At 55.1% G+C, this 16,114-nt stretch overlaps 1 protein-coding gene across 2 annotated transcripts; it reads left to right on the top strand.

Moving 5' to 3' along the window:
- The first annotated feature begins 2,696 nt into the window (after positions 1 to 2,696).
- ALOX15B (arachidonate 15-lipoxygenase type B) lies at positions 2,697 to 13,807 on the top strand. 2 transcript variants are annotated; one of them, XM_082603771.1, is made up of 14 exons: positions 2,697 to 2,921; positions 3,003 to 3,225; positions 3,496 to 3,577; positions 6,615 to 6,737; positions 7,030 to 7,133; positions 8,413 to 8,585; positions 8,823 to 8,969; positions 9,070 to 9,273; positions 10,299 to 10,385; positions 10,767 to 10,936; positions 11,125 to 11,246; positions 11,344 to 11,444; positions 11,567 to 11,692; positions 12,105 to 13,807. In XM_082603771.1, exons 1-14 carry the CDS (start codon positions 2,775 to 2,777, stop codon positions 12,282 to 12,284), a joined length of 1,989 nt encoding a protein of 662 aa, XP_082459897.1. In that variant the 5' UTR covers positions 2,697 to 2,774; the 3' UTR covers positions 12,285 to 13,807. The 2 variants fall into 2 exon arrangements, with proteins under 2 accessions (XP_082459897.1, XP_082459896.1); XM_082603770.1 differs by having other exon boundaries at positions 2,698 to 2,921; positions 11,522 to 11,692; positions 12,105 to 13,806.
- The last annotated feature ends 2,307 nt before the right edge of the window (positions 13,808 to 16,114 follow it).

Genomic DNA, 16,114 nt, shown 5'->3' with positions numbered 1-16,114 from the left:
GGTCACCTACCAGGGGTGTTGGTCTTGACTGTACCACATCTCCACCCTCCTTCCCATCTCATTGTGGTTCCTTCTTTATCTATTTAGTCGTGGGAAGTCTTTTCTGCTAGTCTTCAGGTCATTCTCATGGATGGTTGCTCTGTAAATAGCTGTAATTTTGGTGAAGCGGTGGAAGTGAGCTCAGCGTCTTCCTGCTCCACCATCTGTGGGTTTACTGTCTAATAGGCACAGAGTTTCAGTTTGGGATGATGTAAATGTTCTGGAGATGAACTTTTTCTGGAGGTGATGATGGTTGTACACCGAAGTGAATGTATCAATATTTGACTGTACTGTGAATGTACCATCTGAACTGTGCACTTGAAAATTCTCAAAATGGTACATTTTATGTTATGTGGGGGTTTTTTTGTTTTGTTTTTTGCAGTACGCGGGCCTCTCACCATGGTGGCCTCTCCCGTTGTGGAGCACAGGCTCCAGACGCGCAGGCTCAGCGGCCATGGCTCACGGGCCCAGCCGCTCCGCGGCATGTGGGATCTTCCCGGACCAGGGCACGAACTCATGTCCCCCGCACCGGCAGGCGGACTCTCAACCACTGCGCCACCAGGGAAGCCCTGGGGCCTTTTTCTTGCGCTTCGCCCTGGGCTCCCCAGGCTGGCCACGCCTCCCCAATGCTGCCCACTGCCCTGCCCCACAGGTGACGTTCCAGCAGATCTGTAAGGATGTGCACCTGGTGAAGCATCAGGGGCAGCAGCTTTTTATTGAGTCCCGGGCCCGCCCTCTGCCCCGGCCCTGCGTCCCTGGTGAGTAGGTGAGGGTGTGGGTGAGGAGTGAGGCCTGGGGCGGGGCGGGTCCCATGACCCTCAGCCCAACCCAGAGGAGCTCTTCTCTCCTCGGCCCAGCTACAGGCACATTCAAGGCCAAGGCCCTTCCCTGCCAGTCCGCAGACCCAGAGTTGGAGGTGATACCTGCTCCGATCCAGGCCCCACTAGCCTTGGCTCCTGAGGAGGCTGAGTGGAAAGAAGCCTCCAGTTGCTCCTACCAGCAGATCAACTGCCTGGACAGCTTGGGCCCCGGCCCCGCCCCGCCCAGGCGCTGCCCTCATGTCCTCTGGTGCTTCCTCAGGTACCTGGAGAGCTGCAACCTCCCCAGCATGACCAAGCGCAAACGTACCTCCTGCATCGGCAGGCGGACTCTCAACCACTGTGCCACCAGGGAAGCCCCCATGTTATGTGTATTTTACCACAGTTTATGAAATGGATGATCTATAAAATCCAAACTTTTTACCCAGAAACAATTGGTAAAATTGGGTATATTTTTATACAAACAATGGGTATATTTTCTATAGCCACATGATCTCCTCTCTCCGAGGATCCAAATTACGATTTCTTTGAAGTCTTCTGGTCCCTGAATTATCTGCCCCTTCAGTTTTGTTTTTGTCCTTGTCTTTTAGAAGGAAGCCTTCCTTGAAGGTCGGGTCATCCTTGGCCATTCATTTGTTTTTAAGAATGAGGCAAGAAAAACTGATTGGAAACTGTGTGAACAGGACTTATCAACTGGAGAGCTTAATTGGCAGAGCCATTTCATTGGGGAACCCCACATGACACTTGGGCTGGTCCGTTCCTCTAGAGAGACACCTTCCAGTCTTACCAGAGGGTGAGGGTCGAGGCGGGGCGGGGGGGTGGGTACTTGACTGCCAACATACTTGGGGCCATCCAGGGAATGGGGCCAGAGCCTCCACCATCACCTCATCCCCCAATTTTTTTAAAAAATAAATTTATTTATTTATTTTTGGCTGCACTGGGTCTCCGTTGCTGTGCACGGGCTTTCGCTCATTGCGGCGAGCAGCGGCTACTCTTCATTGCGATGGCTTCTCTTGTGGAGCACAGGCTCTAGGCATTCGGGCTTCAGTAGTTGTGGTTCACGGGCTCTAAAGCGCAGGCTCAGTAGCTGTGGTGCACGGGCTTAGTTGCTCAGTAGCTGTAGTGCACAGGCTTCTCATTGCGGTGGCTTCTCTTGTTGTGGCACACGGGCTCAAGGCACGCGGGCTTCAGTAGTTGTGGCACATGGGCTCAGTAGTTGTGGCTCACGGGCTCTAGAGCACAGGCTCAGTAGCTGTGGCGCACGGGCTTAGTTGCTCCGCGGCATGTGGGATCTTCCCGGACCAGGGCTCAAACCTGTGTCCCCTGCATTGGCAGGCAGATTCTTAACCACTGTGCCACCAGGGAAGTCCCCACACTTGAGTTTTAACCTGCAAAAGGGCAAAGACTGGGCCTTGCCTGGGTCCATACTCACAGCACCCAACATAATACCTGGCACAGAGCAGGTTCTCAAAATTATTCATGAATCAAATAAAATAATGAAGGCAGACCAAGAAGACTTGTAGAAAGTGGGGAGTTGGTCCTGCATAGGCTTTTAAAGGCTAAGGAGGCAAAGAAACTAAGAGGGGGACAAATGAACCCATGAACTCCACTGGATCCCAACTCCCTCCTGCCCCACCCATCACTGAAATGTTCTGTTTCCCAAACCTCAGGACGCCCAGTCCCTCACTTCCCAGAGCACCCCAACCCCCATCTGCATCCCTCCCTTCCTGCCTCAGCCACGCCCTCTCTGCCCCGAGCCAGCGCTTGCTTTTGGGGGTGGTGATGGGCCCCGTGGGAACTCAGAGTTGCCTCCACAAGGCCTGGCCAGGGTGGGGCGGTGCCTGTCCCTGGGCGTGAGCGTCTGGGCTGTGCAGTCGCGTCGGATGAGCAGGAGAGAGCCAGACTCCAGCTGTCACCATGGCTGAGTTCAGGGTGAGGGTATCCACTGGGGAGACCTTCGGGGCTGGCACGTGGGACAAAATGTCTGTCATCATCGTGGGGACCGAAGGAGAGACCCTGCCACTGCCCCTGGACCATTTCGGCAAAGAGTTCGCCGCGGGCGCTGTGAGTGTGGGGTGGGGGTGGGGGGCGGCGGAGGAAGGAGCAGGAGAGACGGTGCTCTAGGATACTAAACATGCCCCCCAGGAGGAGGACTTCGAGGTGACGTGCCCCCAGGACGTGGGCCGGGTGCTGCTGCTGCGCGTGCACAAGACTCCCCCCGCGCTGCTCCGTCCCTTCTGGCCCCTGGCCTCGGACGCCTGGTTCTGCCGCTGGTTCCAGCTCACGCCACCCCAGGGCGCCCCCCTCCGCTTCCCCTGCTACCAGTGGCTGGAGGACCAGGGGAGCCTGGTGCTGCGGGAGGGGACAGGTGAGGGGGACACAAGAGGGAGGAGGGGGCTGGTGTGTTGGGGGGAAGGGCAAGGGGTGTAGAGAGGTGAGCCGGTGTGGCCGAGGGGGAGGGACAGGGGAGGGGAGCTGGGGAGTTTGGGGGATGGAGGGGTGGCAGTCTGGTGTGGGAGAAACTACTTATGGAGGCAGGGGATCTGGTAAGGGGTGGCTGGAGAGGAGGGGAGAGCGGCTGGGGCCGGAGGTCAGGGGGCTTCCTCTGCCCTTCCCACCTGCTCCGCTGCTACCACAGCGAAGATCTCCTGCGAGGACCACCACCCCACCCTCCAGCAGCAGCGACAGGAGGAGCTGCAAGCCAGGCGGGAGACGTACAGGTGAGGAGGGGGCTACCGAGGTGGGGGGCGGGTTGCCGAGGGGATGAGGGTCAGCCTCGTTCTGCTGGTGTTGACGCAGCCTGAAGTCCCTGCCTGGTCCTCCAATCACAGCATCTCCAGGAACTCGTTAGAAATACAGTTTCTCAGACCCACCTCATAGCTACTGAATCAGATATTGAGGGTGAGGGGTGTTGGTGTTTTTAACTGAAGTCCAGTTGATTTACAATGTTGTGTCCATTTCAGGTGTACAGCAGCGTGATTTGGGTTTTTTGTTTATTTGCAGATTATATTCCACTATACGTTATTACAAGATACTGGTGTCAGTTTAATAAAAATGCACAACATGACAGTTGTGGGTTAAGTTTTATTTGGGGCAAAATGAGGGCTACAGCCCAGGAGACGGCATTTCAGAGATCTCTGAGAAACTGCTCCACAGAGATAGTGGGGAAAGTCAGTACGGATGTGATTTTGATGAAGGCGGAGCACTTGCAATCGAGCACATATTTTCTTTGGCAGAAGTTTTCTGCTAGTCACGAAGAGCAGTCGTCACCATGAAGGATTTTAGTGCTTTTCTGGATATGAGGAGATACAAGATTTGGGCGCATAAAATCATTATCTGTCTGAAAACCTGTTCTGCCCGTTTTTTCCCAGAGCACAGAATGCCTCATTTTTGCCCTCCACCCTGAACTCCTTTGGGAGTTGAAAGTCAGCAACTGCAGCAACACATGATTTAGTCCTTGTAGAGGAGGATGGCAAGTGCCAAATTGTAGTTGACACTGGATATATAATTCCCTGTGCGATAACAGTAAATCCTTGTTGCTAGCAATATTGGGGTTTTTTTTTGTTTGTTTGTTTGTTTTGGCTGCGCCTGACCGGGGATCAAACCCAAGCCACCAGGGAAGTTCCGCTAGCAATATTGTTTTAACAAGCCTTCCAGATGACTCATGCCCACTAAAGTTTGAAACCCACTGCTTTTGTTTTATTTATTTATTATTATTTTTTGCGGTACGCGGGCCTCTCCCTGTTGTGGCCTCTTCCGTTGCGGAGCACAGGCTCCGGACACACAGGATCAGCGGCCATGGCTCATGCTGCCCAGCCACTCTGCAGAGAGGGCACGAACCCGTGTCCCCTGCATCAGCAGGTGGACTCTCAACCGCTGCGCCACCAGGGAGGCCCCCGAAACCCACTGCTTTTAAATGCCTCACTCTTGCTGGAGTCTTTCTGGGCCGCTGGCGAGGACTCCTAAGGCAGAAAGCCAGGGACCACACTCAGAAGCAAATGTTCAAAAGGTCATGGTCTGGCCAACTGGGCTGCTGTCTGAAGCGCGGGCTGCAGGCTTGCGCGTTAGGTCTCTGGGGGCGCAGCAGCTGCAGGCTTGTTTGGCTCCTGGTGATTCCACGTGTGTTGTGAATTACATCCCGGAGAAAACCACAGCGCCTAATCTGCCAACAGCAGCCCCAGGTGAGGGAACAGATGGAGGGAGCTGTGTCTGTGGAGTGGCCTTTCTTCCTTTCTTGGCAAAACAAGGACGCAGGAGTCAGGAGACACAAGGCCAGCCTAGGCCCTGCCGAAAGGAGCTGTGAAACCTTAAGCAAATTAGTTAACATTTTTGATCCTTATTTTCTTCTGCAAAAGGAACTAAGAATACCAGGCTGATTTGTGTCATTAGGAAGAACCAATGATCAATACTCAGAGTGAGGTCTCACATCCACAGGGTCGGCATCACCTGGGAGCTTGTTAGAAATGTAGGGTCTTGGGCCACCCACCCCAAACCTACTTGATGAGAATCTGCATTCTACCAAGATCCCTGGGGGAACTAAGTTTTTGTGCATTAAAGTTTGAGAAGCAGGGTTTGGCCACCACCTGGTGGCAGTGTACTTCAACTGCAAATTGTTCTCTGAAGTTGCCTCTCCAGACCCAAAGGCAATGACGGAATGAACCAAAGAATGAATGAGGGAGGGAATGAGAGGACGACTGGCTGGGGGTCCTCAGCTTTGCAGGGACATGATTTTACCATTTCACCTAAAGGTCTTCAGGCTGTGTTGCTTGCTGGATAAAGGGATTTAGAGATGCTAAATCTCTTTAGGCCAGGCCAGAGTACATTTCTGGGCTCCCCCAAGCTTTGGAGGCTGAAGTGTCTCTCCATGGGATGCCTGCCAAAGGCAACTGACGCCTTCCTGTGTTCCCACCTTCAGGACAACCTCCCCTCTGTGATGCATCTGTGTTAGTCAGGAATTTTGTGGTTGCAAGAACAGTAACAGACTTCAGCTAGCAGACAGAAAAAATGGGAATGCATCAACAGGTCACAGAAGTGAGGGCTGGAAGCTTAGCCAGATCTTACGGGCCAGAAGCCAGGGTGACTCTCCCCCTGTCTCTGGAGCCCCCTAGATGCTCCTCTCTCTGGCTTCACTTTCCTCTCTCCCTGCAGAACAGCTTTCTTTGGTTCCCAGTCCACACAGTGGAAAAGGGCCTTTTTTTTATATAGCAATTCCTTTATTTTTAATTATTTTTAAAATTTTATTTATTTATTTGGTTGCACCTGGTCTTAGTTGAGGCAGGCAGTCTTCTTAGTTGCGGCAGGTAAACTCTTAGCTGCGGCACACACATGGGATCTAGTTCCCTGACCAGGGATGGAACCTGGGCCCCTTGCATTGGAAGCACAGACTCTTCACCACTTCGCCACCAGGGAAGTCTCCCAGTCCTGGTGTTTACATGCTATAACCCAGATATCCAGAGAGAGATGACCTCTGGCCCAGCCCCAATCTCCAATTCCCTGGGAAGGATTCTGATTGGCCTTGCTCTGGCCAGGTGTCCAACCCTGCACCAATCAACTGACCAGGGGAGAACATGGCTGTGGGAACATGGCAGCTCTCCCTGCGGCCTTGAGGGTGGAGGGGAAGGGCAGACCCGAGAAGACCCCTGCTTGTGGAAGGGGGCTGGCCCTGACCAGGGCCTCCAAGGGCTCTGCCACTCCCTCTCCCTAGTCAGTGGTTTCCCTGAGGCTTCTTGCTGGCTGCCTTCCTGCTCCTCCCTCCAGCTGGAAGACTTACATCCCAGGCTGGCCTCACTGCTTCAATGAGGAGACCGTAAAAAACCTGGACCTCAACATCAAATACTCTCTGGCAAAGAACATCACCTTCTACCTGCGAGGCAGCTCAATGTGAGGATGCCCACCCTCTCCTGCCCCTGGGCCTCAGATGTACTGGTACCCCTGCCTTCTGCCCTCCCCCACTCAGCTCCCCCACCATAAGGGATGTGGGTCACACGGCCCCGCCCAGGGCACGGCCTCTGCTCACCACCTATTCCAACAAGGTGAGGATGACCTCAGGGGCAGTGACTACCCCGGCCCCGGAGGCTGGCTCAGGAGCCCAGGAGGGATAAGCTTAGCCAGCGCGGGCGGGTCTCCCAGGGCCTCTTGCCTCCCTCTCCCCACCCTTCACATTTTCTGACAGGTTGGCAGATCTGAAACTCAAAGGGCTGCTGGACCACAAGGGGCTCTGGAAGAGTCTGGAGGAGATGAGAAGTGTGTTCAACTTCCGGAAGACCCCAGCCGTGGGTAAGGAGCTCCAGCCGGGGCTCCAGACCTCTTCCCGGGGGTATCAGCTCTCCTGGCTGCCAGGAATCTCAGAAAACCAAGCGCCAGTTCACTGTGTGACCCTGGGCAGGCCCCTGACTCTCACTAGACCTTACTTTCTCCTCAGACACAGAAAAGGATGTGTAGTGGGGGCATCTCTGACCTTCTAATGCCTTGTATCCATCAGACACTTGTTGGGCTACTACACATGAGACACTTGCTTAGGGGCTGGGGACACAGTCCTTGTCCCCACAGGGCTCCCAGTTGAGCAGACAAGTGGACATTAGGCTCAAAGGCAAATAATGAGTTTCACTTATGAAACCTGTGCATCAGCTCCAGTGAGAGTGTGTAAAAGGGGGACCTGGCCTAGTCCAGCTAGGGAACTCTCTACAGAGGTGACTTTTATGCTGAGACCTCAAAGTTGGGCAGGTGTCAACAGCTCCAGGCATGGTGTGTGAGGGCAGAGAGTGCTTCAGATTCGGGGTGGGGGCAGTCCGGTGCATGTAAAGGCCCTGAAGATGGAAGGAGTGGAGACCTTTGAGGGGAAAGATGCTGCTGTGGCCAAAGGGGATTGAGCCAGGGCAGGAAGACAGGAGGCGAAGCAGGAGAGGTGCATGGGCCCTGGGCCGTGCAGGACTGTGGAGGCCGTGGCAGGAGCTCGGGCCTTTCCTAAGTGCAGTGGGAGCTTCAACCAGCTGCCAGCTGGGGAGTACTGTGGCCAGATGTGCCGTGGGGAGTGGGCTGTTAGGGGACAGGCGTGGAAGCAGGAGGACCAGTTAGGAGGCTCTGGCTGTGGTCAGCAGAGGATGGAATCCTCAGCGAGGCAGTGACAGCAGAGGTGGAGTGGGCGTGTGGACCAAGAGCTACCGAGGATGGAGAATCAGTGGGACCTGATGGGCGGAGGACGGGGGGAGCTGCCAAGAGGACTCCGGGCTCTGCCACCTGCAATCCAGTGGATGAAGGTGCCATTCCTGGTCTGCCAGGCAATGTGGTGGGGACTGGGCTAGAGCAGGCCTCCGACATTATGTGTTTGAGTCATGGGGTTGGAGATGGCAAGTAGATGGTGGGACTGGTGGGCTGGGGACTGAGATTTGCTGTTTGGTGAACTGAAGCCAAGGGGTCAGAAGAGGTCATCCTGAGAAGTACTGCATGAGAAGAGAGGGGAGCACAGGATGGATGCAGGAGAAACTCCACAATGGCGCTCAGAGGGAGACCCCTGGGCGCTGGGGTGACTGGTCCCATCTCCCCTGCCCCCCTGCAGAGTACGTGTTTGAGCACTGGCAGGAGGATGCCTTCTTCGCCTACCAGTTCCTGAATGGCCTCAACCCAGTCCTGATCCGCCGCTGTCGCCACCTCCCAAAGAACTTCCCTGTCACTGATGCCATGGTGGCCCCAGTGTTGGGCCCCGGGACGAGTCTGCAGGCTGAGCTGGAGGTGAGGGGCACAGGAGTCCTGGCTCTGCGCACCCCCATCTCAGTGCTTTGGGCCCATCCCCTACTGGAGAGGAACAGCACTCACATTTGTTAAGGACCTACTGTGTGCTACGTGCCAAGAACACCCTCTCCCGTGCACAGTCTCCTGGCCCTGAATCCTCTCCCCACCCCCATACTCCCCACCTTCTGCCTTTAGAAAGCCAGATGGTAGCCCTGGCTCCCCTTCTCTCTCCCACAGAAAGGGTCCTTGTTCCTGGTGGATCACGGCATCCTCTCTGGCATCCGCACCAATGTCATTAATGGGAGGCCTCAGTTCTCCGCGGCCCCGATGACCCTGCTATACCAGCGCCCAGGGTGTGGGCCCCTGCTGCCCCTCGCCATCCAGGTCAGCAGCCGGGCAGGCGACAGGGCAGGGGCAGGGAGAGGTCTGACTAAATGGTTGGCAGACACTCAAGGCTGCCTCTCCCCACTGGCCTCTCCTATAGCTCAGCCAGACCCCTGGGCCCGACAGCCCCATCTTTCTGCCCAGCGACGACAAGTGGGACTGGCTGCTGGCCAAGACGTGGGTGCGCAATGCTGAGTTCTCCATCCACGAGGCCCTCACACACCTGTTACAGGTACACCTGGTGACCGAGGTCTTCACCCTGGCTACGCTGCGCCAGCTGCCTCACTGCCACCCACTCTTCAAGGTCAGTGGCCCAGCAAGATGACCCAGACTGTGCCCCAAGCCTGCAGGTCCCTGCACCTTGGCCTGCCCTTCGGGGTTCTATGCCGCCTGTCCCCACGTGGCCTTGTCCTTCCAGGCTGAGATGCTGAGCCCCCATTCTGCCTCAGCAGCATCTCCCTGCACAATTCCCCTGAGAGGCTGCTTTGCAGCAGGCCCTGAGCTGGGGTGAGGTGATGGGGACAGGCAAGAGGGAGAGGACCGCATGTGAGATCAGGCTATGCCCCAGAGAGATTCTCTTCTTAGGGGAGCTCAAGACAACAGCCATCACAGAAGCCCAGCTCCTAGGAAAGGAGAGACCTGGGGCTGACAGATGCCAAAGCGTGAACATGGCTTTGACCAACAGGTTTTCTGCAGATAGCTGCAGGGTGGGGAGCCCTGGGAGGGAGACCCGTGTCTCTAAGGTGGGCTCTGCTAAGCCTTCAGATGGCCCAGATTCATTTCCTCCAGGGACCTGGAGCATCTCCTCTGTGAAGATGAGGGGTCCACAGCTGCTCACATTTTCTGATTCTTCCTTAGACAGTCTCCTGGACCCTGGATGCAGGCCCGACTCTGTCCTCTTCAATCCAGGCTGATTCTTTCTGACAATCTACAGCTCCCAGGGCCTGGCACTCAGACGTGGTCTCTAGGGGACCATTTCACATTGCCAGGCCCGCAGGCCCTGGTTATCATGGTGCTTTGCCTGTCTGGGGTTAGGAAATCACATGAGGCCAGAGCTGGATAGTGCTATCCAGATCAGCCCTCTCATCTGCCCAGTGATCTGGTGCCCAGAGAGAGGAAGGCACATGCTCAAGGTCACAGAACAGGATGCTGGTGGACCTTAGCCCCCATCACTGGGCCTGGAGCCCTGATCCCTATCCCAGGCTGCCCCCCTTGTCCCTGTCATCTCTTTCCATGCGTGATTGACAGGACTGGGTTCCTCTATGGGGGGAGGTCTGGGACCACAGAGACCCAGGCTTCGCCCAGCTCTGCCTTCTCTGGCCCTTACAGCTTCTGATCCCACACACACGGTACACCCTGCACATCAACACGCTGGCCCGTGAGCTACTCATTGCCCCCGGGAAGGTGGTGGACAAGGTAAAGACTGCTTTAGGGAGGGTGGGGATGGGATATTCCTTCCGTGTAAAGAATCTGGGGACTTGGGCTTCCCTGGTGGCACAGTGGTTGAGAGTCCGCCCGCCGTTGCAGGGGACACGGGTTTATGCCCCGGTCCGGTAGGATCCCACATGCCACGGAATGGCTGGGCCCGTGAGCCATGGCCGCTGACCCTGCGCGTCCGGAGCCTGTGCTCCGCAACGGGAGAGGCCACAACAGTGAGAGGCCCGTGTACCGCAAAAAAAAAAAAAAAAAAAAAATAGAATCTGGGGTCTTGGGGTGGGAGTGGCCCTGTCTCCCCAACCACTGTTACCTCCTGCTTCTGAGGCAAGGGTTGTGGTACCCAGGAGTCCCATTTCCCAGTCCACAGGCCTTGGCATTGAAGGTTTCTCTGAGCTGATACAGAGGTACATGGAACAGCTGAACTATTCCGTCCTGTGTCTGCCTGAGGATATCCGGGCCCGAGGGGTTGAAGACATCCCAGACTACTACTACCGGGATGATGGGATGCAGGTCTGGGGTGCAGTGGAATGGTGAGGGGGCCAGCCCCAGAGAGCTGGGGCCTTGGGGGACAGAAAGGAAGACTGGGAAGGAGAAGGAAGGCCCAGGGAGTCGTCCACCAGGAGGAGGGCCAGACATTAATAGCACTGGGACCAGGCGGGGGCACTCCTCAGAGAGGGTCGGGGTTCACAGCTGGGATGGAACCCCGTGCACCTTGCAGCTTTGTCTCCGAAATGATCGGCATCTACTACCTGAGTGATGAGTCTGTCCGCGATGACAGTGAACTCCAGGCCTGGGTGTGGGAGATCTTCTCCGAGGGCTTCCTAGGCCGGGAGAGCTCAGGTAGGGGGACCTCCGTTCTTAGGTCCTACCCTCAGGCCTCTGCGGCATTGTCCTCAGGACCCTGGTAGCCCCGTTCCCAGCCCAGCTCTCCCTGCAGGTGTACCCTCCTCCCTGGGGACACGGGAAGCCCTGATACAGTACATCACCATGGTGATATTCACCTGCTCGGCCAAGCATTCCGCTGTCGGTACAGGGCAGGTGAGAAGGGTCAATGCCAGGGTGGCAGGACGGAGGGGGCCGGACTCCTAGCCTCACTCCGCCCTCTCGGCCTTCAGTTTGACTTCAGTGCCTGGATGCCCAACCTGCCACCTACCATGCAGCTGCCACCGCCCACCTCTAAAGGCCAGGCAAGCCTGGAGGGGTTCATAGCCACCCTCCCACCAGTCAATGCCACATGTGATGTCATCATTGCCCTCTGGGTGCTGAGCAAGGAGCCTGGAGACAGAGTGAGTGTGGGGCTGGGAGCCAGACCAGGCCAGCCCTGGGGTAAGGGAGGCGACACTGTTTACCCTCCCAGACCCACACCCCACTGTGCCATCAGACCCCGGTGAGTCTTCCCAGGGGGACACAAGGGCATTGGACATCTCACAAGGAGGGTCAAATGGCCAAATGAGATGATGCAGAGTCACCCTTAGCTGCAAGGGCAACGTGTGATATGTTCCAGTGAGGCCGCCCCCTTTAAAACTCTGACTTGAGCTTTCATCCCCGAGAGCTGCCTGCAGTAATCATCACTGTTCAGGGGGAGGGGGCACGGATGAGGCTCAGTCGTAGGCTGCTTCAGGTCCCCCAGGGTGGATGGCTAAGGCGGGTCCCGGCTGCAAAGCAGCCCCTTCATCCAGCCTTGTGTTTGGTTCCCAGCGGCCCCTGGGCACCTACCCGGACGAGCACTTCACGGAGGCGGCCCCGTGCTGGAGCATCGCGGCCTTCCAGAGCCGCCTGGCTCAGATCTCGCGAGACATCCAGGAGCGAAACCAGGACCTGGAGCTGCCCTACACCTACCTGGACCCTCCCAACATCGAGAACAGCGTCTCCATCTAAATCCCCTGGGGAAAAGGGCCCCACATGACATCCCTTTGACCCCATAGCTCTAGGCTACCTGCCACCCAGAGAAAAGGACTCCCCAGAAAACCAGGCCCCGATATGCCCCTGCTGGGTCTGGTGTAACTCATCCCCGATACACCGCAAAACAGAAACAAAAAAAACCCCAGAGAATAAAAGCTCATTGGATGGCACCACTATGCCTTTTGAAGACTCCAAGCCTCAAAGTGCCTACACACCCACAGCCCCCTGGAAAGGTACCATAGGGGTAACACAGTCCTGCCCCCGATCCCACTGACCACAACTGATTGGACCTAATGGTCATGCGGCTCAAGGGCAGCCCTCTTCCAGACTGTCCAGCAGCACAAGGTGTGGCCCGCCTGAAAACTGCTCGAGAGGTTGATGGTGACCTATGGTCCCAACTTGAAAATGAACAACCCACTGAGAAAGGGCCATGGGAAGCAGGGCAGAAGGAAGACCTACTGCCGGGGACTTGCAGGCAGTGCCCACATATGCTTTCTAAAAAAAAACATACCCCAGGACTTCCCCTGTGGCTCGGTGGTTAAGAAACCGCCTGCCAATGCAGGGGACACAGGTTCGAGCCCTGGTCCGGGAAGAGCCCATATGCAGTGGAGCAACTAAGCCCATGTGCTACAATTACGGGAGCCCACATGCCAAGAGCCCATGCTCCACAACAAGAGTAGCCACCGCAATGAGAAGCCCATGCACTGCAACGAAGAGTAGCCCCCGCTCGCCGCAACTAGAGAAAGCCCACGCGCACCAACAAAGACCCAATGCAGCCAAAAATAAATAAATAAAATAAAAAATAAAAATATGCCCCAAAGTTAGACAGGAGCCTTGCATATTATAAAACAGTTTCCATTTCCCGAGACTTAGGCAATATATCATTAATCGTAGATTGCCTTCTAGATTCAATTCTCAGTGGCAGAATTCCAACATTTCATACACATTCTTTAATTCTGTTTTTCTTTTTTCTTGTTCTGACTCAATGAGCATCCAGGAAAGCCAAAAATGTGTCCCCTTGAATTCACCTGGTGATTTCCATTTGTCTCATATTGCAGGCAGCAGAGCTTTGGTTTTTCAGTTTCACTAATTTTTATAAAACACTGCAAACAGATGCAATATATATTTGAATAACCGCACAAACATGGCCACTGAAATAAACAGAACAACACTTCAGAAAGGGCAACGACGCCCAGCACGCAGCACTGGCACTGTTCATTCTTTATTGAGATTCAGTGTAACCTGAAATGATTCAGAGATATATAGCTGTCAAGCTTCTTTGATTTAAAACAATTCCTGCAAACTGAAGCAATAAAGGAGTTTATGGAAAAGAAACTGTGTGCCTTGAGGGATTAAAAAAAGGGTTAAGGGACTTCCCTGATGGTCCAGTGGTAAGACTCCACGTTCCCAATGCAGTGGGCCTGGGTTCGATCCCTGGTCAGGGAACTAGATCCTGCATGCCGCAACTGAAGATCCCACGTGCCGCAACTGAGACCCAGTACAGCCAAATAAACAAATAAATTTTTAAATTTTTATTTATTTATTTTTATTTTTGGCTGCCTTGGGTCTTTGTTGCTGCGTGCGGGCTTCCTCTAGTTGCTGGAGCACAGGCTCTAGGTGCGCGGGCTTCAGTAGCTGTGACTCGTGGGCTCTAGAGCGCAAGCTCAGTAGTTGTGGCGTGTAGGATCTTCATGGACCAGGGATCGAACCTGTGTCCCCTGCAGTAGCAGGCAGATTCTTAACCGCTGCGCCACGAGGGAAGCCCCAGGCATAAGAACTGAAGACAAGTAACCCATGGTGAGAATGTGAATGGTCAAGGGTCAAGTGTGTGAAGCCACAGGGCCCTGGCAAAACAGTGTGACAATGTAGGTTTGAGGAGAACTCTTGGAAGTCTCAATCAAACTTTAAAATCTAACGTTTACAATAATGTTTACAATGTTTACGATGTTCTATGCAATATTACTTATAATGGGAAAGAAACTTTTAGAACTTTAGGAAATAATCCTACTAAGAAAAATAATGTAACTGGTAATAAAGTCAATCCTTAAATGCTGACATGGAAAAAAAATCCATGATGTACTGTTATGTAGGTGGAAAATGAGTCACAAAATGATTAGTATGGTATGATCCTTCTTATGGTTAAAAACAAACAAACAAACAAAAACAAAAGCTAAGGGAGTGGGGACTTTAAATTGAGAGCAAGAGAGAGAGACAGGAATCCAAGGAAAAGACATCTATTTGATTGCCTGATATACTCACAGAACAGCCTTATTAAGAAAAAAATATCCCAAACTGACCAAGAGGACAACTGCCTGTCCTTTCAAGGATATTTAGTTTTCTAGAAGAATATATCATTGCTTGATTTTGCTATTTATTGTTAATAAAGACCTCAGTCTATGTGAAGTTCATGTAACTTATGTCTAGTAGAGATGCAAATGATTTCTGTTCAGTAAAAAAAGATAACCCCAAAGGTGGTAGTTTATTGCCGTGTGGGACATTAGCTAGCAATTCTGTCCTAACATCCTTTATAAAATTGCCTACAAAGAGCAGCTCCTCAACTGTTCTTGGAACCGGCATTACCACCTTGCTGAGTTGAATGACTGCAGTCATTCGACTTTGACTTATGTTCATTCTAATTTGTATGAATCATGTTTTAAATATTTTTTGAAAATTGTACTTCGACCGGCTGGAAGCAGGGGCTCCATGTCCCACCCTTGCAGTGCCTTGAGCCTGTGTCCCTTCTTCCCTCATTGCCGGGTCCTCTTCCAGCCTCCTCTCTACCTTTGTGCGCCCCTGCTCTCTCCACCATCCGTGCTGGACTTCCCAGAGGACTTGGACCACTACACAGGGAGGATGGGGAACAGATCACGCCCCCACCGAGAAAACGCTGAGGGTAGGGACGGAGGCCACAGGCGCAGAAATGGAGAGAGGACTAGGCTGGCAGCGGGAGGACACGTAGTGGCTCAGGGTCCGCTCCCGAGAGTGGTTTACGGGACCTCCACCTCCAGGGCTGGGCGTGGACGGCGGCGGCGCAGAGGAGGTGGGAGGGGTCGGCGTCACCGGGAGGAGCCAAAAGCAGACGCGGGTGCGGAGAAGCGGGGGCCCGCCGAGGCCACAGCGAAAGGAGCTGCGGTTAGACTGCGGGCCGTGGGGTCGCGCAGCGCCGGGGGAGACGCCAGTTAGGCACAGGCCACTGGGGCCCCAGCCTGGCGCACAAGGGTCCCCACGGAAGCGCCCACCCCAACGGCTGTCAATCCCCGCAACCCCGCCTCGTGCCCTGCGACACCTCGGACCCCTCGACTGCAGGTCAGGCGCAAGTACAGGGTGCGTGTGGCCACCGGCTCCTTCCTGGGCTCGGGAACCTGAGACAACGTGTCGGTGAGCCTGGTGGGACCGGCGGGCGAGAGCCCGGCCCTGCGCCTGGACGACCTGGGGAAGGACTCCAGCCGCGGCGCGGTGAGTGCGGTGCTGGCCGGCCCCCTCGCACTCTAACCCCCACCCCATCCCCAATGAGCCTTCTCCCTCCCCACCACCAAGAGGAGGACTTCGAGGTGACGTCCCCCCCAGGACGTGGGCCCAGTGCTGCTGCTGCACGTGCACAAGGCGCCCCGGCGCTGCCCTGCCCCCTCGAGCCCTTAGCCCCGGAAGCCTGGTTCTGCCGCTGGTTCCAGCGCACGCCGCCCCAGGGCGCCCCCCTCGGCTTCCCCTGCTACCGGTGGCTGGAGGGATCGGGGAGCCTGGTGCTGCGGGAGGGGACAGGTGAGAGGCGGACGGGCTGGGGTCGAGGGAGGCTAGTGTGGTCTTGG

This window comes from Mesoplodon mirus (genome assembly GCF_964341445.2).
Source record: "Mesoplodon mirus genome assembly, chromosome: 18".
NCBI lineage: Eukaryota > Metazoa > Chordata > Mammalia > Artiodactyla > Ziphiidae > Mesoplodon > Mesoplodon mirus.
This window is presented reverse-complemented; position numbering and strand designations above follow the sequence as displayed.

Coding starts and splice junctions, on each gene's coding strand:
- ALOX15B (XM_082603770.1), top strand. CDS start 2,775: ATGGCTGAGTTCAGGGTGAGGGTATCCACTGGGGAGACCTTCGGGGCT. Junction 10,386..10,766: donor CCGGGAAGGTGGTGGACAAG/GTAAAGACTGCT, acceptor CCCATTTCCCAG/TCCACAGGCCTTGGCATTGA. Junction 11,247..11,343: donor CCTAGGCCGGGAGAGCTCAG/GTAGGGGGACCT, acceptor CTCTCCCTGCAG/GTGTACCCTCCTCCCTGGGG.